At 47.3% G+C, this 23404-nt stretch overlaps 1 protein-coding gene across 2 annotated transcripts; it reads right to left on the bottom strand.

Annotated features, from left to right (window-relative positions):
- On the bottom strand, window positions 12058-21988 carry LOC102179132 (arachidonate 15-lipoxygenase). 2 transcript variants are annotated; one of them, XM_018064503.1, is made up of 14 exons: window positions 20492-21988; window positions 18899-19103; window positions 18556-18637; window positions 18348-18470; window positions 18086-18189; window positions 17743-17903; window positions 16743-16886; window positions 16374-16583; window positions 14716-14802; window positions 14462-14631; window positions 14166-14287; window positions 13518-13618; window positions 13229-13396; window positions 12058-13124 (listed from the first exon to the last, which is right to left on the bottom strand). In XM_018064503.1, exons 1-14 carry the CDS (start codon window positions 20624-20626, stop codon window positions 12945-12947), a joined length of 1992 nt encoding a protein of 663 aa, XP_017919992.1. In that variant the 5' UTR covers window positions 20627-21988; the 3' UTR covers window positions 12058-12944. The 2 variants fall into 2 exon arrangements, with proteins under 2 accessions (XP_017919992.1, XP_017919991.1); XM_018064502.1 differs by having other exon boundaries at window positions 18899-20578.

The following is a 23404-nucleotide window of genomic DNA, read 5'->3' as shown; positions in this document are numbered from 1 at the left end:
TCTGAAAAGGCTACATAACATTTCAAAAAAGGTGGAGACAGGTTATGATATAAAAATGTCATAGTTGCCAGGGATTAGGAAAGAGGAAGGAATGGATAGGTGGATCACAGAGGGTTTTTAGGACAGTGAGAAAACTCTGTATGATACTGTAATGATGGATACATGTCATTATACGTCTGTTCAAACCCACAGAATATAATGCCAAGTGTGAGCCCTAGTGTAAACGGTGGGCTTTGGGTGACTTCGATGTGTCAGTGTAGGTTCCTCAGTTTTAACAAAAGTACCACTCCAGTGGGGGCTGCTGATAATGGGGGAAGTGTGCTTGTGTAGGGGTGGGGGTCTATGGGAAATCTCTACTTTCCTCTCAATGTTGCTGTGAATCTAAGACTACTCTTAAAAAATTATCTTTTAAAAAAAAGTACAAAATAACATCATTACAGAAAATGAAAGCATAACAGAAAGATGATCAAAAACCAGAGCAAGGGCTCAGAACAAATATTAAAACTTATAATCAAGAAAATATTCCTGAAATAAAAATGAGCAAGTATGATGTAATATATTATGAGTATAATATATACCTAAGAAAATCAACCTAGAATGACCGGCACTAAGACATGATCTGATGAAATCACTGACCTTTAAAGAAATAGAAAAAAAGATATTTGATGCATCTAGACAAAAGGCATATTACTTATTAGGGAAATATAATTAAATTGTCATCAGACCTATTTAACAGCATAGTAATGTACTATGTCATTTTAGTTAAACTCAAATTTATCAGAATTGCCTTCCCTCTGTGGTTCTGGATGAGGGTTGATCAAGAGAGAAATTTGCATAAGATTTGGAACGCTTAAGAGAAAGGGCAGCTATTTGTTGTTGTTTTCACACTTGCAGGGTTGGAGGAGGGCCCCAGGCACTGTGCCAACTCAAGCACGTTGCCGCTTGTCTGCTGGCTCACCTTATCAACATGGGATACCACCTGGGACCACAGCTTCTTCAAATTCCCACCAGATCACTTCCTTCAGATCTTTAAGTCCTGGGCCAACAGCATACAGAGCTCCATGATGAATGCACTAAATTCTCTTGGGGGGCTTCACACCATTGACGGTAGGAAGAGATATATACAGGTTCCAGTTTGTCCTCACAAGTTCCAATTTGTCCTTTCTCTCTTCCACTTCACATCTAACTTTCCATCTGCTAGCTGAGCTGGCTTTTAGAGACTTTAGTCTCTATGCTAGTCGCAGAGGCAGCAGACACACATAGTCCTCTCCAACAGCTCCTTCAATTGTGTAAGGTCTAATTCCTGTATTAATCCCTAATTTTGTATCAGTCACTGGATTCTGCTTCTCTGACTGAATGCTGACTGATACAACCGATACTTTGTACCACAAGGAAATGAAGAGATATATTTAAGATGCTCATAGAAAGAAAATGTGTTAGGGATTTTAGATCTAACAAAACTGGTTTTCAAATATAAAAGGTCTAGACAGACTGTTATCAAAATGCAAGAAGATAGAGAATACTGTTCCTACGAGTCCTTCCTAAGCTATCCCGTACTAGAAAATGACCTTGAGACAAAACTGAAACAAAATTGCTGGAGAGTCAGAACTGGTGATAAGCATTGAACTGATTGTTACTTGTAGAACAAAATAAGGATTAAAAGGAGGATGTTTTAGATTTTTAACTGAAGTAGAGTTGACTTACAATTATTCAAGTGTACCGCAAAGTGACCCAGTGATACACATCTCTATATACTTTTTCAAATTCTTTTAATTATTGCTGCAAGATATTATTGGGCTTCCCTGGTGGCTCAGTTGGTAAAGAATCGGCCTGCAATGCAGGAGACCCAGGTTCGATCCCTGGGTTTGGAAAATCCCCCTGGAGAAGGGAAAGGCAACCCACTCCAGTATTCTTGCCTGGTGAATCCCATGGTCAGAGGAGCTGGGTGCGCTACAGTCTATGGGGTTGCAAAGGGTCAGACACGACTGAGCAACTTTCATGTTCACGTTCACAAGACACTGAAATAGGTCCCTGTGCTTTGCAGTTAATTCTTGTTGTTTATCTATTTTATATGTAGTAATGTGTATCTGTTAATCCCCAATTCCCAATTTATCCCACCACCCCTTTCCCCTTTGGTAACCATCTGTGAGTCTGTTTCTGTCTTATAAATACGTTCATTTGTATCATTTTTTATATTCTACATATAAGTGATATCGTATATTTGATCTCTTTCTCTGTTTGGCTTACTTTTCAGTTAGTGTGATAATTTCGAGGTCCATCCATGCTGCTTCATATGGTATTTATTATTTTATTCTTTTTATGGCTGAATAGTATAACATTGTATATATGTCCCACATCTTCTTCATCCATTCATCTGTTGATGGACATTTAGGTTGCTTCCATGTCTTGGCTGTTGTATATAGCGCTGTGATGAATATGATGTGCATATATCTTTTCGCATTAGAGTTTTCATCTTTATCAGATACATGCCCAGGAATGAGATTGCAGGATCACAAGGTAGCTCTATTTTCAGTTTTTTAAGGAATCTCCATACGGTTTCCCACAGTGGCTGCACCAACTTATATTCCCACCAACAGTGTAGGAAGGTTCCCTTTTCTCTACACCCTCTCCAGCGTTTATTATTTGTAGACGTTTAAATGATGGCTGTTCTGACTGGTGTGAGTGATACCTCATTATGGTTTTGATTTGCATTTCTCTAATAGTTAGCAGTTAAGCATCTTTTCATGTAGGTTAGTGTCTTACATTTGTACAGCCGTAGAGTTCTGGGTGGGCTACAGGTACTGTTCCAGGCTGGGTGGAGAGGGAAGGGGAGAGACTCAAAGAGACTCACAATGCTAATCTTGGCATTAGCAAATGCAAAGATTATACCTATGGGATGAAAGCTGATAAACTGCAGGAGTTTCAAAGTAGCTGTGCTGGTCATTGGCTCCTATTTCAGTATCTAAAGCTGCTGAGTTTATTTCGAGGGTAGCTGGTCACTGACCACAGTCATTCCTACTGTATCATTACTATTAGCAGACCCTGCTCCTTTTCTTGTTCCTAACCGTATCCATATGTGTTAGCTTTGCTGGCCTAGATGGGATAAAATATATGCATGACCTTCCTAAGGTGCCCCCAAAGTCTGGGGAACCTGCTTGTTTACTCCACTCTTTCTTTCCTGGCAAAAGGAATGATGACAACATTAATGTAGGCTTGCAAAAAGGATTAAATCTGGATCAGATCAAGTCTCTTGATCTAGCTGCTTGGCTGTGGAAAATACATGGGACAGAGGTGTTGAACTGACCATGAATAGGCAATCAGCAAACTCCAGTAACTCCACTGGTCAAACAGCCTGGGTTCTCCAACATAAATTATAAGGGTAAGGGAAAAGAGGGAAGGAGAAACTATGGAATAAAGGAGATGTAAAAGACATATCATGTTTAATTAATAACCAATACTACAGTGTTTACACATGCACACTTGAGCGATAGAACCAAGAAGAAGTGCAATGAAATGATGGCTATAAAAGTCAGTATGTTAGTTACTTTTGAGAGAAACGTATGTGGGGAGGAAGAAGTTGTGATCAAGGTTGGTTTGTCCTGTTTTGGTCAAACATTAGGGTGACATCTACTTGATTATAAGCACCTCAGTGGTGGCAGAGGCCACATGTCAACTCATCTTCACCTCCCAGAGCGCAGGGACAGTTAGTAATAAACGCTCAATACATATATATTAAGTGAGTGAACATGTGATTGGGTTTGTATTTCTTTTGTCTGTCAAGGAAGTATGCCTCGTTTGTTCACAGTTTCATTGAACAGAAACCTGTTGCTTTTTCTTTTTTTAGCATGCTTGTCTAATCAGCCCAGCCAGTAGGCAAGGATGTCTAGGGACATAGTATAATCTTGCTGAGGGCCACACAGCTGATAAGTGCTGTGTGGATCCAGGATTGGACAGAGGAGCCGGCTACAGTCCATGGGTTCACAAAGAGTTGGACACGACTAAGCACACACGTTCAATCTTCCTTCTTCCAGGACTGGAACCTAAGCAGTGCAAGCCCAGAGCCTGTGTTCTTAACCACCACTCTTCTGAAATCCTGTGATGGAGAGACTGTCGGAAGCGGGAGCCTCTGAGCCCATCAGGGACTCTATTCCTCCTTCTGGGATTTCAAGTATCTATTCAGTCACTCAATTTTTGAAAAATGAAATCTATTTTTTTTAATGTAAAAATGTATGTATAAAATAAATGCACAATGCTGGTGTTGTCATTTTGCCCCAGGATTGTGATCAGTATATAAGAGTCCCCAGGCCATCCAGAAACTGCAGAAGGAAAGTTCAGGCCCTCCTGGCCACTCTTGTTTTATTCGCAGGGAGGCAGGAAGTGTTCAGAGTTCCTAGGCCAGCTCTGAAGCCCCCACAGCTGGCCTGTTTTTCTTGGCTTTGTGGGCACCCTGAGGTTCCTGCATCTAGTACTGCTTGGCAGTCAGCAGGTGGCGCACAAAGCTCAAAGTAGGCTAAAGAGCCTTCCTGGATTTGTCAGTTATCTTTTGAAGATGGGGGCTTCCCAGGTGTTTGTCAGTCACTCGGTCCTGTGTGACTGTGACCACAGGGACTGCAGCACACCAGGCTTCCCTGTCATTCACCATTTCCCGGAGTTTGCTCAAACTCACGTCCATGGAGTCAATGATGCCATCCAACCATCTCATCCTCTATCATCCCCTTCTCCTCCTGCCTTCAATCTTTCCCAGCATCAGGGTCTTTTCTAGTGAGTCAGTCCTTTGCATCAGCTGGCCAAAGTGTTGGAGCTTCAGCTTCAGCATCCAGTGATACAGTCCTTCCAATGAATATTCAGGGTTAATTTCCTTTAGGATTGACTGGTTTGATCTTCTTGCTGTCCAAGGAATTCCTAAGAGTCTTCTCCAACACAACAGTTTGAAAGCATCAGATCTTCAGCCCTTAGCCTTCTTTGTGGTCCAACTCTCACATCCATACATGACTACTAGAAAAACCATAACTTTGACAGGACAAATCTTTGTCAGCAAAGTGATGTCTTTGCTTTTTTAATGTGCTCTCTGGGTTTGTCATAGCTTTTCTTCCAAGGAGCAAGCATCTTTTAATTTCATTTTTATAGTCACTGTCCACAGTGATTTTGGAACCCAAGAAAATAAAGTGGGGACAGGGTGATATAGAGCAGATAATTCAAGGATAGTTAAATGCCCTGGGACTCGAGCAGTCAGGTTCACTTCTCATAGATGAAGCACATTGTCCATCACTGATGGAGGCATTGCTTCTTTTTTTCCCCCTTAAGATGTATTTATTTCTTTTGACTGTGATCAGCCTTTGTTGCTGCATGGGCTTGCTTGCTTTTTTTTTTTTTTTAGCATGCAGGGAGCAGGGGCTACTAGTTTCGGTGTGCAGGCTTCTCATTGCGGTGGCTTCCCTTGTTTCGGAGCGTGGGCTCCAGAGCTCAGGTTTCCATAGTTGCAGCTCACCGGCTCTGTGGGCTCTAGAGCACTGGTTCAGTTCTTGTGGTGGACGGGCTTAGTTGCGTCGCAGCATATGGGATCTTCCCAGACCAGGGATCAAACCCACGTCCCCTGCGTTGGCAGGCGAATTCTCAATCAGTGGGAAACCCCAGGAACTGCTTCTTAACTGAGAAGAAAGCAGCTCAAAGTCCAAGTAATGGTGGAAATTCAGGCATCAGGAGTATGCGCATCTATGGCCCAAGGTCAGGGTGAGCAGGAGAGATGAGGTGGAGAGGACTAGCCCCACTTGTTGGCTTTACTGTTCCTCCCCGTCACAAATGCCTCTCTTCAGCTTCCCTATAGCTCAGACGGTAAAGAATCTGCTTGCAATGCAGGAGACCTGGGTTCAATCCCTGGGTCAGGAAGATCCCCTGGAGAGGGAAATGGCAATCCACTCCAGTACTCTTGCCTGGAGAATCCCATGGACAGAGGAGCCTACAGTCTATGGGGCCACAAAGAGTCAGACACCACTAAGTGACGAACACACACACTGCTCCTCCCCAGTCACAAATGCTGCCCTTCAGCTTGTAGTTAAGGGTGGATCTCCCTTTACAAAGACCAACATTGTGCCCTGGGATGCGGCGTCTCTGGTCCACGATGCCCAGTGGCCCCCTCTCTCCCTCTCAGATCCTGGCCCTGGCTCAGTACCACGTTTCTCTGGCTCCTAGTCTCTCCTTCTGGACTTTGTTCTGAGCTTGGTCCCCAGGTATCTGTGTTTCACACAGTGTTACCAGATCATGCCTATCAGAGCCAAGCTGGGTGCCCCGAGCCCCAACATCCATTCTGGGGTCATGACTGGAATTGCACCACCATGGCCAATTGATTGAGTATCTTAGCTTGGTTCCCTGACATAGGTTCTAACAGTTTAGGTCAGGAGGGCAGATCCTGGGTGGAAAAAGAAATGTCTGAATGCTCTCCACCAGCCCAGACTGCTTCTCACCCTCAGGGAAACACTAGTGCTTCAACTTTCTAAGCACCCTGCTTCCCCAGTGAGAGCTGTGAATTTTGAATGACTGGTCTGCCTCCAATTGGCAAGAGGAAGTGGATTTAAAGTCCTTATTAACCTTTTCCTGAAGATGCTGCTCCTCCCTGGCTTAGACATGGTGCTACCACCTCACTAGGGGAAGACCCGGATTTACAACAAGATAATAATTCTCCCTCAGACTCACTCCCCGTCACACGATAGGTTAGAAATCGGGGAGCCTCACCAAATGTGGAGAGTCACTACTCTCCTTCCTCTGCTCTTTTAGAGTTAACCACCACCTAATGTTGCATTTAAAAAGCTGCTAGCGGACTTCCCTGGTGGCCCAGTGAATAAGAATCTACCTGCCAATGCGGGGGACCCTTGAGCTGCAGCTACTGAAGCCCACTCACCCTAGAGCCTGGGCTCCGCCCCAAGAGAGGACACCATATTGAGAAGCCCGTGTTTCGCATCAAAGAGTAGTCCTCGCTCGCTACAACTAGAGAAAGCCTGCACATAGCAGTGAAGACCCAGCACAACCAAAAAGAAATAAATAATTTTTATGAAGATAAGAAACTGCTAGCCAAGCTCCAAATGCTTTGCTTCAAACACTCTTATGTAATAGAACGTTTATTCGTACCCAAAACAGTGATGTTATCATTGCATGTTATCTTGTATTACTTAGTCAGTTGGGTTATTGCCTGGAAAGAAAGTTCATAGGAATTTTATTTTCTACTCTCCCCGTTAGGTGAAATTCCATAGTTAAGTGGATGTCTAAGAAAGGGAGTCAGGCTCCTGGCATTTGTCCTGTTAGAGATGAACCTCCCCTCCACTCCTCTTCACTGGCTTAGACACGATGGAGCCACCTCACTAGAGGCAGATCCCGTGCAAGAAAACCAACCAACGACTCCCCTCAGTACCCACTCCTCCACAAGAGCCAGTCCTCAGAAAGGGGCCAGTGACATGTAAATGTAAACCACACATAAGTAAGATACCAGATCTGGAAGAGAAAGTTTGCATATTGAGAAGATCAGAGATTTTGTTTATTACTGTCAACACAATTCCAAGGACTTTTCTGGGAAGCAGATTTTGAGGGCAGCCAGCCAAGAGAAGAGGAGCATTATTTTACATCAAGCTGAAACTGTTGGTATAGGTGGGCTTAACAGAGATTCTGAGTTCAGTGTGTTTTGTCACATGTGGGTGTGATTCTCACAGCTTGATAGATTGAGCAGTAAATTGCCAGGTACAGTTCTGGGTGATATAAAGGAAGTTTAGATGCCATAAAACCTGGGCATTTTGCACAGGAAGAAACTAAGACCCAGAGACATAAGAATGCTGCGTTAGTTCCAATATATGTCCCTCCCATTCGCACGCTATGTCCCCTTATAGGATCCAGAATTTTCTCAACTCACTGAGACTAAGAAATCCATCAGTATGAGAAGCATTGTGTGTGTGTGCGTGTGCTCCGTCGTGTCAGACTCTTTGCAACCCCAAGGACTGTAGCCCACCAGGCTCCTTGGTCCATGGGATTTTCCAGGCAAGAATACTGGAGTGGGGTGCCATCTCCTCCTCCAGAAGATCTCCCTGACCCAGGGATCAAACCCCAGTCTCCCAAGTCTCCTGCATTGGCAGGCGGATTCTTTGACTGCACGCATGGGAAGCGCGTGGGAAACACTGGTTCTTTTAAATAAGTTTTACTGGTTCTCCTAAAAAAAAAAAAGTTACTCAAGAAGATAGCTGGAAGCTGTACAATGACCATGCTTTATTTCCTCTGCTCTGTAATTTTTATTTTCACTAGTAGCCTCCATATAAAATAAAACTACCCACTCAGTTACCTCAACTTTGATTTAGATTAAGGTCTCATAAGCAATTAAGAATTCTAGAAAGTACTAGGACTTCCCTGGTGGTCCAGTGGCTAAGACTCCATGCTCCCAATGCAGGGGGCCCAGGTTCTATCCCTGCTCAGGGAACTAGATCCCACATGCCACCACTAAGAATTCACAGGCCACAAGTAAAGATCTCAAATGCCACAACTGAAACTTGGCAAGGCAAATAAATCAATAAATAAAACTAAAAAAAGAATTTTAGAAAGTATATAATAATACCATAAAACTAATACCATAAAACATAATCATTATTGAGAATAAGCATTCCTCAGAAAAATTGTTGGCCTTCAGTTGCTAAGCTGTGTCCGACACTTTGTAACCCCATGGACTGTAGCACACCAGCCTCCTCTGTCCTCCACCATCTCCCAGAGTTTGCTCAAATTCAAGTTGATGGAGTTGGTGCTGCTCTCTAACAATCTCCTCCTCTGCTGGCTCCTTCTTCTTTTGCCTTCAGCCTTTCCCAGTGGCAGGGTCAGAAATATATGCCATCTTAAAACTTTCTACCCAGATAGTATAGATAGAATAACTCATAGCTACACATATTTTTCAATTTTATCTAATACTTGTAAGAGCTAGTTTATAAAGATTTTTTAAATGTACCAATTTAGTTGAACACATGTATGGTTTAGTCACTAAGTTGTGTCCGACTCTTGCAACCCCATGGACTGTAGCCCTCCAGGCTCCTCTGTCCATGGGATTCTCCAGGCAAGAATACTGGAGTAGGTTGCCATTTCCTTCTCACTTTTATATGTTTTTAAATAATAGTGTGGTGTAACTTTTCTGACTTATAAAGCAAGTATAGGGAATTTAGAAAGTGACATTTGTTTTAGCCTTTTAAAAAGACATATCTAGGGGACTTCCCTGGTGGTCCAGTGGTTAAGAATCTGCCTTGCACTGCAGGGGATGTGGGTTCCATCCCTGCTTGAGGAACCAAGATCCCACATGCTGCACAGCATGGCCAAAAATTTTTTAAAAACTTAACAAATAGAACACTGTCAATTTGGTATTATCTCTATCTAACGCTCTTTGCACTTTTCCTTTTTTTAAAAAAATATTCATTTATTTGCTATGCTGGGTCTTAGTTTCAGCACAAGGGGTCTTCCATCTTCGTTACAGCATGCAGGACCTTTTTTTTTTCCCTTGAGGCATGTGAATTCTTGCCCCGTGGGCATGAGGGATCTTGTTCCTGACCAGGGACTGAACCAGGGCCCCTAGGTTGAGAGCTTGGGGTCTTAGCCACTTGACCACCAGGAAGTCCTCTTGCCACTTCGTCATCTTAGGTTTTTACAAGTGCTCACTGATTTCTTATAATTAAACAAAATAGACACTCTGTTTAACTTGGAAGATTTCATGACCTTTATCAGTTCAGTTCAGTTCAGTTCAGTCGCTCAGTCGTGTCCGACTCTTTGTGACCCCATGAATCGCAGCACACCAGGCCTCCCTGTCCATCACCAACTCCCAGAGTTCACTCAGAGTTGCGTCCATCGAGTCCTTGATGCCATCCAGCCATCTCATCCTCGGTCGTACCCTTCTCCTCCTGCCCCCAATCCCTCCCAGCATCAGAGTCTTTTCCAATGAGTCAACTCTTTGCATGAGGTGGCCAAAGTACTGGAGCTTCAGCTTTAGCATCATTCCTTCCAAAGAAATCCCAGGGTTGATCTCCTTCAGAATGGACTGGTTGGATCTCCTTGCAGTCCAAGGGACTCTCAAGAGTCTTCTCCAACACCACAGTTCAAACGCATCAATTCTTCGATGCTCAGCCTTCTTCACAGTCCAACTCTCACATCCATATGTGACCACTGGAAAAACCATAGCCTTGGCTAGACAGACCTTAGTCGGCAAAGTAATGTCTCTGCTTTTGAATATACTATCTAGGTTGGTCATAACTTTTCTTCCAAGGAGTAAGCGTCTTTTAATTTCATGGCTGCAGTCACCATCTGCAGTGATTTTGGAGCCCCCCAAAATAAAGTCTGCCACTGTTTTCACTGTTTCCCCATCTATTTCCCATGAAGTGATGGGACCGGATGCCATGATCTTCGTTTTCTGAATGTTGAGCTTTAAGCCAGCTTTTTCACTCTCCTCTTTCACTTTCCTCAAGAGGCTTTTTAGTTCCTTTTCACTTTCTGCCTTAAGGGTGATGTCATCTGCATATCTGAGGTTATTGATATTTCTCCTGGCAATCTTGACTCCAGCTTGTGTCAATGACCTTTATAATATCTCAAATTCAAAGATACTCCTTTCTGAAGGAAATTATTTTTCTTTGTTATCCTTGAAGTATGTATAGTGCCAATCCTTGGAGGATTGACAACTTTGGCAAGCATACTATTTTTTTTTTGATTAAAGTATAGTTGATTTACAATATTGTGTTAGTTTCAGGTGTACAGCAGAGTGATTCCAGGTTTTTTGGGGGGGGGTTGTAGGTTATATTACATTACTGGTTATTACAAGATATTTGGTGTAATACCCAGTGCTATACAGTAAGTCCTTGTTATCTATTTTGTGGATAGTAGTTTCTGTATTTTAATCCTATACTCCTAATCTGTCTCCCCCACCTCCCTCTGGCCTCTATGGAGAAGGGGGTGTAGCCTCCAAGGAGAAGGGATGCCTCTGTGGGTGTGACTTCCAGGACCCTGTCATACGCCTTACTTATAGTTCTTCTGTGGCTGTTTCCTAAGGGTCAAGCCTAATTTCCTGAAATGAACCACATTGTTCTGGAGACTGCCACTCTTTCCAGGCAAGAATACTGGAGTGGGTAGCCATTCCCTTCTCCAAGGGATCTTCCTGACTCACGGATCAAACCTAGATGTCCTGCACTGCAGGCAGATTCTTTACCATATGAGCCACCAGGGAAGCCCCTTTGGGTTCTCCTAGATAGACCCCTTCGGAGAAGGCAATGGCACCCCACTCCAGTGCTCCTGCCTGGAAAATCCCATGGACGGAGGAGCCTGGTAGGCTGCAGTCCATGGGGTTGCCAAGAGTTGAACACGACTGAGCGACTTCACTTTCACTTTTCACTTGCATGCATTGGAGAAGGAAATGGCAACCCACTGCAGTGTTCTTGCCTGGAGAATCCCAGGGATGGTGGAGCCTGGTGGGCTGCCGTCTATGGGGTCGCACAGAGTTGGACACGACTGAAGCAACTTAGCAGCAGCAGCAGACAGACCCCTTGGAAAAGACCCTGATGCTGGGAAAGATTGAAGGCAGGAGGAGAAGGGGATGACAGAGGATGAGATGGTTGGATGGCATCACCTACTTGATGGACATAAGTTTAAGCAAGCTCCAGGAGTTGGTGATGGGCAGGGAAGCCTGGCATGCTGCAGTCCATGAGGTTACAAAGAGTCAGACACAACTGAGCAACTGCGCTGAACTGAGATAGACCCCATCATTAAATTCTACTCCCACCTCTCTTGTTTATTTCCTATTCTTCCTTCAAGGATCAGACCAAGCATCACCCATATGTCTTCTGCCAAACTAAACAGAATCAGAAGCAAGAAGCAACTTTGATCGTACTGTAAAGGAAACACTTATGGCTTGTGTTTACTGTTAGTTTCTATTTTAAAATATCCACAGACAATCATATTAAGAAATCAAACTTCCTAGTTTATTTTTCCGAAATTTTAATCAGATACAGAAGTTGGATTTTACTGACTCCTTTGTTGTTACTTGTTAAAATAATGAGATTTTTAGTACTTTTCCAGCTAATCATTTTTATTTGGTGCTTCCCAACTGATGAAGTGCCAATGGGTTACAGACAAGGATCCTTTGGGGAAAACACTGAGGCCAGATATCTCCAGCTGAGAGCAGTTTCTGTCGTTTAACCAGTTTCCTTCCATTGATCATTTTCTAACTGAGTGAGTCATGAAATAAAAATTGTGAGAACTGCTGTGTTAATTGCTTTGTGTTGTGTCTGGTTTCAGGACAAGTGGTGAATCCCACCCGGTTAGAAAGTTATGCTGTATATTCTTCTGCCAGTATTTGACTTAGGATGCGTGTGTGCATGCTTAGTCACTACAGTTGTGTTCAACTCTTTGTGACCCAATGGACCATAGCCCTCCAGGCTCTGTCAGTGGGATTCTCCAGGCAAGACTACTGGAGTAGGTTGCCATGCCCTCCTCCAGGGGATCTTCCCCTCCCAGGGACCAAACCTGCATCTCCTGCATTGCAGGTGGATTCTTTGCCACTGAGCCACCAGGGAAGTCCTTGATTTAGGAGTCTGGACTAAATTCTTTTCTTTCCTTAGTCTAAAATGCCATTTTTCTTGTCATTAAACTCAACTTAGGTTCAAAGTCATACTTGATTCTAAAGGTATGGAGTAATATGTATGATACCCTATTCTATTCTTGAAACTGTTTGTATAAATGTGGCTATTACTGCTCAATGGGAGATCTGAATGATCAAGGAGGAAGGGCGGGGGCAGAGAGGAAGAAATGGGAATGACTTCCCTAGGTGGTGTATCTAAAGTCAGATTTGTTTACGGTGGGTGTGGACAGTGGAAAGGTGATTTGGGGGAAGATGGAAGTTGGGAAGAGGATGTGGTTGGTGGAAGAGGGCTGAAACAACCCACGGCTGGGGGTACTCATATGGCCACGCTGTTTTCCACCAGGCTGGGCCGCAGGTATTCATAGGGCCAGTCCAGCTGGGCATTCCGGATCTCGATGTCTTTTTCCAGGGCAGCCAGCTCCTCCCTGAACTTCTTCAGCACAGCCTTGGGCTCAGGACCTGAGAAGTACTCTTCCTTATGCTGACCCAGAGCCACCTGGGACGGAGAGAAAAGGCAGCTGAGAGCTTTAGCCCCGCAGTTTGGAGTGCCACACCTCCCTGTGCCTGTCCCCTTCCTCGGGACCCGCGCCCAGCTCTCACCATGATGGGCTGGCGTCTGCCCAGTTGCCAAGTGATGGACATCTGGAGAGAAGCCTGATGGAAGTTCGGCAGTGTCGCCATCACTTTCTCCAGGGTCACATCTTTGGTGGTCGGTGGGGGCAGCCGCATTGTGCAGGGTGCGTTAGGGACCCAAGTGTACCAGTCCAGCTACAAAGGGCAGGTATCTAAACTCACTGTCTGCTAAGCAGGAGAATCCCTTAGCCCACCTGCACATGGCCCCCTCCCCACTCCAGGCACAGATGCTCAGCTGGCCCTCTGTGATGAGTACCTGGCCCAGGTGAGTGGAGGAGTGCTGACCAGTGCAGGTGAAGATACACATGGTCACGAAGTGGCACAGCTGGCCCTTGGACTGCAGGGTGACGGGAAACCCTGCAGTGGAAAGGAGAGTTAGAAGCTGGGAGGCCGAGGCTAGAGGCAGAGCTCGTAGGAACTGAGGAGGAGACCAAGGGCTCTCAGTAAGCATGGTGGGGAGTGACTGAGTGTGGGCTGGGGTGGTGGAAGCAGGGAAATTTTTGGGAGGGTCCCACTCAGTGGGGTGCTGGTGCAGCTCACACTGGCTCACAGGGACCAAGGATGTCAAATGTTCAAGTATTTAGCAAACCAAATGACATTACCCTGGTAGCCACGATGGGACTATTTACATCATGGGGATGGGCAAATGCTACAAATCAGGGATTTGTTTTGTTGTTTTTTTCTTGGAGAGCAACCACTGGTCCCACTGCATCTGGGACCTAGAGGGGCTCCCCCTGCACAGGATGGAGACCTGCCTCTAGCTGAGAGGAAAAGGAGTCTGGGAAAGCTTTGGGTGTGTTCATAGGAGTTGGAAATGCTTCTGGAAGGTTCCATAAGAAGTAGAAAAGATTCTGGGGAAGTTCTAGGGAAGAGTCACATGTTGGAGTCTTGGGGCTCATCCTACCTCGGTCCTGGGCACCCAGCAGCCCAATCTCAGTGATCTCTCGACACCAGGCCTGCAGCTCAACATCGTCTCTCACAGACTCGTCCGTCTTATAGTGGATACTCACAATCCCCTCCACGTAGCTGCCAGCGGAGGGGTCAGGGTGGGAGAGTGGAGGCTGACAAACACGGAGCCCTCAGGCCCTCTACTCCTTACCCACGTGGTCAGGCCAGGGCCTGCAGACCCCTGGCTGGGGCACAGACCTCCTCTTCTCCCAGCCTCCCCCCACCACCAGCCCTGCCTTCCTCCCACCTCACCGAGAGAGAATTTCCCAGAGCCTCAGGGCATCTTGGGCATAGAAAGAAGACTTGACTCCCAGGAGCCCCCGGTCAGCCAGGTCATCAGGGGGACAGAAGGAGCTATAGGTTAGAAAGGCTCCTGCTCTCTGGAGCAGCTCCACGTGGCCGCCCCCACCTGTGCTCACCACCTGAGGGGCAAAGACAGCGTGGTCAGGCAAATCCACCTGCCCTCAGGCCAGAGGGAGCGTGAATCCCACTTCCTCTCCTGGTACCTGGTCGAAGACTCCCTTGTCAGCGACCAGCCCAGTCCTGGCCCGGATGTTAATTTCCATGGTGTATCGCAGGTGTGGAATGAGAAGCTGGAGGGAGAGAAACAGGGAAGGACAGGGTCAGAAGACAGCTGTGGCTGGTCCCTGAAGGAAATATGGGCTGAAAAGCAGGAAAAGTGCCAAGTCCTCAGGAAAAGCAGACTGAAGACCAGTGGCCTCTCGACAATAATGTTCTTTGATAACTGAAGGAAGCCATTCTCCTTTTCTCTGCGTGTAAGACCAAGGTCTAGCTCAATGTTTCTCCACCTTTTTTAATTATCACTTCTCTAAGGAGGCTTCTTAGATTTTTTTTTTGTACTCTCACCTGCCCCATGACATTTAGTGCTACAGATATGCCATCTGTAATGTTCTCTATGTACATATGTCCTGTATACAAAAAAACAAACAGATTTTTTTGCCTTCCCCAGAACATGATCTAATCCACTACCTCCAGAACTTCACCCAGTTCCCTCCCCTTTCTCCATTACACTCACTTTCTTTCTGTCCTTCAGACACACCAAGCTTGTTCCTGCCTCAGGACCTTGGCACTGTTTGTTCCCTCTGCCTAAAGCAATATGCCCCTTCCTCATCCTATGACTGGCTCCCTGTAATTTCTTTTTATTATTTATTGGTTTTTGGCCGCACTAGGTCTTCCTGGCTGTACTTGGGCTTTCACTAGTTGAGGCAAGGGGGAGCTATTCTCTCTTGGGGAGCAGCGACTTCTCATTGTGATGGCTTCTCTTGTTGTGGGGCATGGGCTCTGGGCATGTGGTCTCAGTATCTGTGCTCCACGGGCTTACTCCTCAGCATCTTCCTGAACCGAGAATTGAACCCATGTCCCCTGCACTGGCAGAGGGATTCTTAATCACTGGACCACCAGGGAAGTCCACCATATAATTTCATTCTCTCTTCCACCTCCTTAAAGGAGCATTTCCCAACCACCCAGTCTAAGCTCACTGTCACATCACCCTGCTCTGATTCTCTGCAGTGGACTCATCACAGCTGATCCATTATAATGCTGTCTGGTAGCCCTTAATGGAAATGACAACCCCCAAAGACTAGGACCTTGCCTGTCTTGCTTAGCACTGGCATCTAGAATGGCATTTTTTTTTTTTTTTTGCCATGTCAGAGACTCTCAAGAAAAGTTAATGGATGAACACTCTGTTCTCACTGTAATAAGCCAGGCTGCTCTTGTTGACCTGAGCCCCTGTAACTGGCCTTTGTGAAGGATTCTATTTGAGAACCCTTCAAAACTGACTGGAAAAGTCTTCTATTATTTGCACGGTCCCCTCTTGTTGAGGGAATCCTCAGTCATTTGTGTATTCTGTGTATATACTGTATATGTAACTGTGCTTTATACATAAAAAGTGTAAGATTTCTCACTCCCCACCCTTCACCCTCCCACCACTCCCCACCCCATTAGGGAGTCACTTTTATCTCCTCAGCAAGTGATATCAACGTTAAAAATGCAGAGCAAGCCACGCTCTCACGTCTTGCTCACTTGTCTTTTATTGATTTTCTCCCCAAACACTGAGATTCCACGGAGAAGGTGCCTCCAGAGATGGAACCTCACTGTGGGGTAGAGAGTTTGGGGGCGAGGGGGAAGTGGTTTAAAGTGTTACCTTGAACATAGGATGTATAGACGGAAGGCACCTCCTGGTGGCCACAGCGATGACCTCAGCCATCAAGTGTCCCCTCAGGAGATGAGAGTGCAGCTCGTGAAGCTGGAAGTCAGAGCTCCGGACCCAGCATTTGGCCAGGAGCCAGGTCATCGGGGGATCCGTGGGCAGGAAAAGCGGGGGTGGTGGGGACCCCTTGTGTGGCAGTTGGAGCTGGAGCAAGGACAAGAGTGAGGGGGAGGGAGGGGTGAGGGCCAGTGCACAGCAGACTCCCGCGCCCCTTGCATGTTTAAACGCTTCCCTCTCTCTTCAAAGTCACTTAGCATTCTCTATCTGACCACTACCGCTCCCCTACAGCCCGGGTCCTCTCACCTGGATGACCATGGGTAAGAGTTTCCCATCGGGCTGCAGTTTCAGCATAACCAGAGGGGCAGCCACATACTGCTGGGTACACAGGATGACGTTGGCCTTGATCCCATCCAGCAAGGAGAAGTCGGCTTCAAATAGCGTGCCTTGCTGAATGGGGGCAGAGGGCAAGGGCTACATCAACATAAGGCATCTCTTCCTGCCTTGATTCCCCGAAGGAAGAAAGAACTAACTTGTTTCCATCACCTATTTAATACTGGGTAATGGTTCCTGTACTTATGGCCTCATATAATTCTTAGGTGCCCTTGAATTAGCCCCAGGTTTATGAAAGAGGAAACCGATGGTCAGAGAGGATAGATATGTTGCCTGAAGTCACACAGCTTATAAAACAGCAGAGCCAAGATTCAAGCTCAAGTCTGTCTCACCAAAATCTCATGAGTTTTCTGTTTTTCAAATGTACTGTTATCTGGGGGGAGCTGTGCTGGGTGACTCTAAAGCTCTTCATACTCATCAACACTAAGGCCCTCCCTTGCAGCACCCGGGCTTTCTCTAGTTGCAGCATGCGGGCTTAGTTGCATCACAGCAAGTGATTTCTTAGTTCCCCTACCAAGGTTCGAACACACATCCCCTGCATTGGAAGGAGGATTCTTTACCACTGGACCACTAGTAAAGTCGCCTGAGTTTTCTCTCTGAATTGCTCCGTGCTGACCCCATCAAAAGCCCCAGCCCTGATCCTGATTCTCTTACTCCACACTCTCCCTAAATCCCCAGTTATAGCTCCTCATTTTGACTCTGTCACCCATCACATATTCTCCCTCCACAGCATGCTATTCTCATCAGGAGAGGAGAGTCATGGAGGGTCACCCCAGGATCAGTCAAGATTTCTACTGTGGAATTCCGTCTTGCCATCTGGCAGCAGGCTGGGTCCACAGTGGACCCGGCAGCAGCACAAACGCTGACCCCACCCCCATTCCTCTGTGCCTCCTGAGGGCTCTTCTGTGCTCACCTGGAGCTCCTTCTCCAGCTCGGCCTGCAGCTCCCCCATCCCTGGAGGAAACTCCAGGCGGGCAGGAAGGCGAACAGAGCGTCTCAGCAACATGGGGTTGGTGCCGTTGAGAAACTGGTACCCAAATAAGGCATCCTCCTTCCAGGAGTCCCGCACCCGCTCTGGGGATGGCATTTGTGGAGCTTGCTGTGGGATCTGAGCTCCTGGTCCTTCCAACCCCCACTGAACCATCCCCACTTGATCCCAGCCTACCGGGCCTCTGGTCTCCCATCCCTGGTTCCCTAGAATGGGTAGGATCTGGCAGTAAGGGTCTTGGGATAAATACTGGGGTAGGGGTACTAACCAGCCAGCTTGCTCTGGCCACACCAGAAAATCCTGTTGAAGTCATCCAGACTTTTCCAGCAAGTCAGAATGTTTAAAGAGTCTTTGATGGCTAGGTCTGCCAGCCTTTGAGGAAGGATGGGTGAAGAGTCTGTTATTCTCAGAATCAAACTTTACAACCCCGTGCATCCCTCTTGGGCTGGTCCAGCCCTGTGAAATCCATAAGCCTGGACTGACCACTGGACCAGGAAATATCCCTGTTACCCAGCCTGCCTTGTTCTTACCCCTTGGTCAGTGAGGCCTCAAAGTCAATTCTTTTGTCCTCTAGAAATCTCTCATCTACAGGAAGGTCATTTATTGTGGCCCCAGCAATATTCAGAATTAACCCGTCCTTCCAGTTACCCCACCTGCAGTGGAAAAGAAACCAGGCATTGGTACTGGGAAAGGGTTGGCAGCTCCCCGGTGGGGCCAGGAGGCAGGGGTGGGGCTGACCGGTACAGCTTCCTTCTCTCTACCAGCTCCTCTTCCCTGTGTTTCTTGAACAGACCTTGAGGGTCATCGACCACGGTGCGACCTGAAAGTGGGGAGAAGGGCACTGGCTATAAGGCTCCTCCTGAGAGCCTCTCCCCTGTCCCTACCAGGGGACCCTCGGCCCACCCCTGTGGCTGGCCCCTGACCCTTCAGCATCTCTGCCCTCTCCCAGCCTCCACTGCCCTGTGCCAGCTGCTGCGTCCTGCCTCTTCTGTGACCCCAAAGGCCACGCTCCCTTCTCCCCTCCCCCTTAACTTCTCTCCAGCCCCAGGCCTCTTACACTCCCAAGCCCCCCGCGGCTCACCGGTGCCCTCGGGCAGGCTCAGGATGCCATCGCCCTCCACCCAGCGATAGCACGGGAACCTGAACTCGTTCCCACTGGCCCCGGGTCCCTGCACGGAGATCCAATTGCAGAACCACGCATCTTCCGAGAGGAAGTGCCGTTTGCGCAATTTCACGAACAGCAGCCGCCCCAGGTACTCGGACACGTCCACCTGGAATTCCACCTCCTGCCGGCGACAAAAGAGGATCAGCAAGCGGGGCTCTCTGGAAGGGGTCCTCGGATGAGCCCTGGACGCCCTTCCCTCTGGGCCTCTGGCAAAGCGGCGCAAAAAGAGCCAGAGAGGAAGCGGGCGCACGCACCAAGCAGTTGGCTCCACGACCCCGTCCTCGGTCATAGAATTCCTCAGCCCCAGGTGAGGTGGGGGACAGAAGATGGAGAGGGGCATGACTCCCCGAAGTCCCTGATTGTGTGGAGAACTGGGCTGCACCCTGGGCGAGCTCACTGGTGACCAGACAGTTACCGCGGCCTCCTACCCTGTTACGAGGGCCATGGGCTCAGCACTTGTGGCTCCCCGGCTCTGGAGCACAGACTCCATAAATGTGGCGCAGGGCCTTAGTTGCTCGGGGGCATGTGGGATCTTCCCAGACCAAGGATGGAAGCCAAGGCTCCTGCATTAGCAAGTGGATTCTTTACCACTGGGCCCCCAGGGAAGCCCTGGGGGGATGTTTTAAGGGTGGGAATGTATTGGGAAGGAATCGCTGGCTGCAGAAGGGCTTGGAGCTGGAACAATGAGGCGGGCGAAGAGGAAGAAGGTGATGTAGTAGGCTCGAGGGGACACTGGTTGTCAGAGTGGGATGGACATCAGGGCAAGGGTGAGAGAAATGTCTAAGAGATGAACTGGACTACACCGGATTTTTGGTTAGACGCAGGCGAAAAGAGGCGGAGGCGCGAGTGCACCTGGGAGAAAAGAGGACCGGTTTGGGAGGTGGAAAGAGGGGAGGACCTCACGTGAGCACGGTTCTCTGAAGCGTCCGTGGGATAAACGTCGGGTCTGGGGCTCTTGGGGAGAGCCGGATGGGAGATGGAAATCTGGGACTCGGCGGAGGCAAAAAGTAACAGGAGCCAGGGGCGAATACCAGGTAGACGCGATGGGAAACAGGGTGGGCCGGGAAATGAGTGCTCTCACCAGGCGGCTTCTTCCGTTCTCCCCCGCATCCCGCGTCCCCATTCCCGCTCCATCCCGGAGATAAAGCCCGCAAGGTCGGAGATCTAGCAACCTTACAGAAGATGTGAAATAGCAGCTTCTAAGAAGAGGAAACAGGAGACCGATGTCCGCTCCAAGGACCCCGGAGTTTCCGGAAAAGACCGAGAACCACGAGACTATCCCAATTCCAAGCAGGCCGGGCAGCAAGAACACTTATTGAGCACTTGCTGTGTGCCGCGTCCCGCCCTAAAGCGCTTTACCCAGCGGCCTCCGAGCGATCTCCGGGCTGGGGGCGTGCGCCAGGAGCCGCCCGGGAAAGCTTAGGCCATCTGTGGCGCGGCTCTTCTCGAGTACTCGTGGGCCTGGGGGCCAGGGGCGCCGCGCACCCCGCCCGGCCCTGGCCAGCTCACCTTGCCCCTCGCCGGCCGCAGGCGCCCCCCGAGCGCCGCCTCCCCGTGCTCGCCGACCAGCCACAGGTGCACCTGGTTATTGGAGCCTGCGCAGAGCGAGGACCCGGTGGACACGCGGACGCGGTAGAGACCCATCTTGCCCAAAGACGTTTCCCATCTACTGCGGGGGAAGCAGAGAGGACGCCAAATAACCGGGCGCGAGACCCCGCCCCTCCAAAGCCTTGCGAAGTTCAGGGTGTGGGTAGCGGATCTCCACCCAACCCGATTTGGACCTCTCTGCCCCCCCGCCCCCCAACCCCGGCTCCGCGCCTCGCAGAGCTAAGCCCTGATCGCTGCAAGGCGGGGCCCTGGCGGCGGGTGAGGGGAGTGTAGGGCGCGCAAACCAGTATCTTGGTGGGAGGAAGATGGTAGGCGCAAGCAGATGAGGATCTGGGCAGAAAACATGCAAGAAGGAATCGATGTATGGCCCAGCAGACAGATGATGTGGCTGGAAGCCCCTCCATCTAAACACACACACACGCAAACTCACTCAGGAACACGCGTGCCTCCCAAGTTGGCTCACCTCTACTAGGGGTCGCGCTTAAGGTTGCAAGGGAAGATGGAAAGGGCAAGGAGATGTGGTCATCACAGCATTTGTGTGCCAAGTAGTCCCAGGAAAAGAATAAGAACTGTTCCAAGAACAGGAAAGACGGAGCAGCCCATCTGGCTGCCCAGGATAACCAGGCAGAGAGGAGGTCCAACCAGTTAACCAACACTGGCACTCACACTCTGTGACCGAGGGGAAAGAGGGTCCTGAGATGCTGAGTTAGCCGCATGCCCTAAAGAGAAGCAAACACTGCTCTCCTCTTCCAGTAGATGGATGTGCTAGACGCGCTCTTAACCATAACAAGGTATTAGCAATGCATACATAAGTCAATTTGTCATTATGACCAAATCAGGAATTCCAGACTCTGGCCAAGTGAAACTAAAGGAATCCATCATTTCAGAGGAGAAAGAGAGATTGCGGAAATTAAAAAGTTATGTAGAAAATGAAATTTTGAGGTAACAGGAGAAGTTTTACTGGAGCAAATATAGCTCCTTGGGAGAAACAAGCCTCGGATGCCCAAGCATGAATCAACCTGCTTCGAAGCCTGAGATTCTGTAGCTTCAGTGCATTTGAGGATCTGAGACAATATTCTTTGGAGGGAATGAGGGAATCTGGCAAAATTTAGGTAACACCAAGAAAATATCTGAAGTATTTTAACAACCTTAAGAAAGTATCTTATTCCTAGAAGAAAACAAGAACAAAGAAAATCAACGAAGTAATTAAATCCATATCGGTGCTCAAAAACAGATATAACGACAGCAAATCTTTTAATCATTGCCTTTGTGATTCTTTCCTGTACTGTTTAAAGTGTATTCCAAAAAATCATATTAAATTTGTAATCGCAGTTTAGAGTTTTTTAAGGAAATTTAATAAACTCTGCAATCAGTGTTTAAGTATTAAAATGTGGATGGGATGGGGTGGCAGATGGGAGGGAGGTTCAAAAGGGAGTGAATATATGTATACCTATCACTGATTCATGTTGAAGTTTGACAGAAAACAACAAAATTCTGTAAAGCAATGATCCTTCAATAAAAAAAATAAAAAAATTAAATGTATTTTTCAAAGTTCTGTTTATAGATATATGTTTAGTAAGTCAGGCGTTAAGTAAAATATGGATATTTGTGGGGTGTCCTCTCCAATGACAAAAATTTTCTTCAAACTTTAAAAACTCTGTCAACAAGGAGCATAATATCTGTCCACAATAAGCATAGAAAAATAGCTGAAAGAGTGGACATCAAAGTATTAGCAAGGATTATTTCTATGGAGTGGGAAAAGGTGGAGAAGAGACTTTCATTTTTTACATACTTTAGAATTTTTCAGATGTTTAGAGAAGCATGAGTTATTTTCATAATCTCAAAAATTTAATCTTGAATAAGATTCAAGGCTATAAGAGAAAGGCTATCATAAATGCAGTAACTATAATCAAGTGTGACTAAAAAGGAAGCCCCAAAACCGAAGTTCAAGTTTTCTTTTCTAAATGAAATTCAGAAAAATTGAAATATAGTGGATAAAAGTCACTACCTGTAGCAATAGGACGAACATAATACTTTTCTTCAGGTTAAAAGTGTGATTGAGGGACTTCCCTGGCAGTCCAGTGGTTCGGACTCCGAACTTCCACTGTAGAGATGGCGAGAACTAAGATCCCATACGCAGCACCGCGCAGCTAGAAAAAAATAAAGCAAACCCAGGACATTTCCCCTACTTTTGGTTTTTTATTTGTTTTGTTTTTCTTTTCAGAATTTAAAAAATGAACCTAGTTGCTGCATGTGGGATCTAATTGCCTGATCAAGGATGTCTTAACCACTGGACCACCAGGGAGATCCTTCCCTCCCCCTTTGAATACGAATGACTAAGTTCAGTTCAGTTCAGTCGGTCACTTGTGCCTGACTCTTTGCGACCCCATGAATTGCAGCATGCCAGGCCTCCCTGTCCATCACCAACTCCTGGAGTTCACCCAGACTCACGTCCATCGAGTCGGTGATGCCATCCAGCCATCTCATCCTCGGTCGTCCCCTTCTCCTCCTGCACCCAATCCCTCCCAGCACCAGAGTCTTTTCCAATGAGTCAACACTTTGCATGAAGTGGCCAAAGTACTGGAGTTTCAGCTTTAGCATCATCCCTTCCAAAGAACACCCAGGACTGACCTCCTTTAGAATGGACTGGTTGGCTCTCCTTGCAGTCCAAGGGACTCTCAAGAGTCTTCTCCAACACCACAATTCAAAAGCATCAATTCTTCGGCACTCAGCTTTCTTTACAGTCCAACTCTCACATCCATACATGACCACAGGAAAAACCATAGCCTTGACTAGATGGACCTTTATTGGCAA

Source organism: Capra hircus, chromosome 19 (genome assembly GCF_001704415.2).
Source record: "Capra hircus breed San Clemente chromosome 19, ASM170441v1, whole genome shotgun sequence".
Classification (NCBI taxonomy): domain Eukaryota; kingdom Metazoa; phylum Chordata; class Mammalia; order Artiodactyla; family Bovidae; genus Capra; species Capra hircus.
The sequence above is the reverse complement of the archived record's forward strand: the minus strand, read 5'-3'. Positions and strand labels throughout refer to the sequence as shown.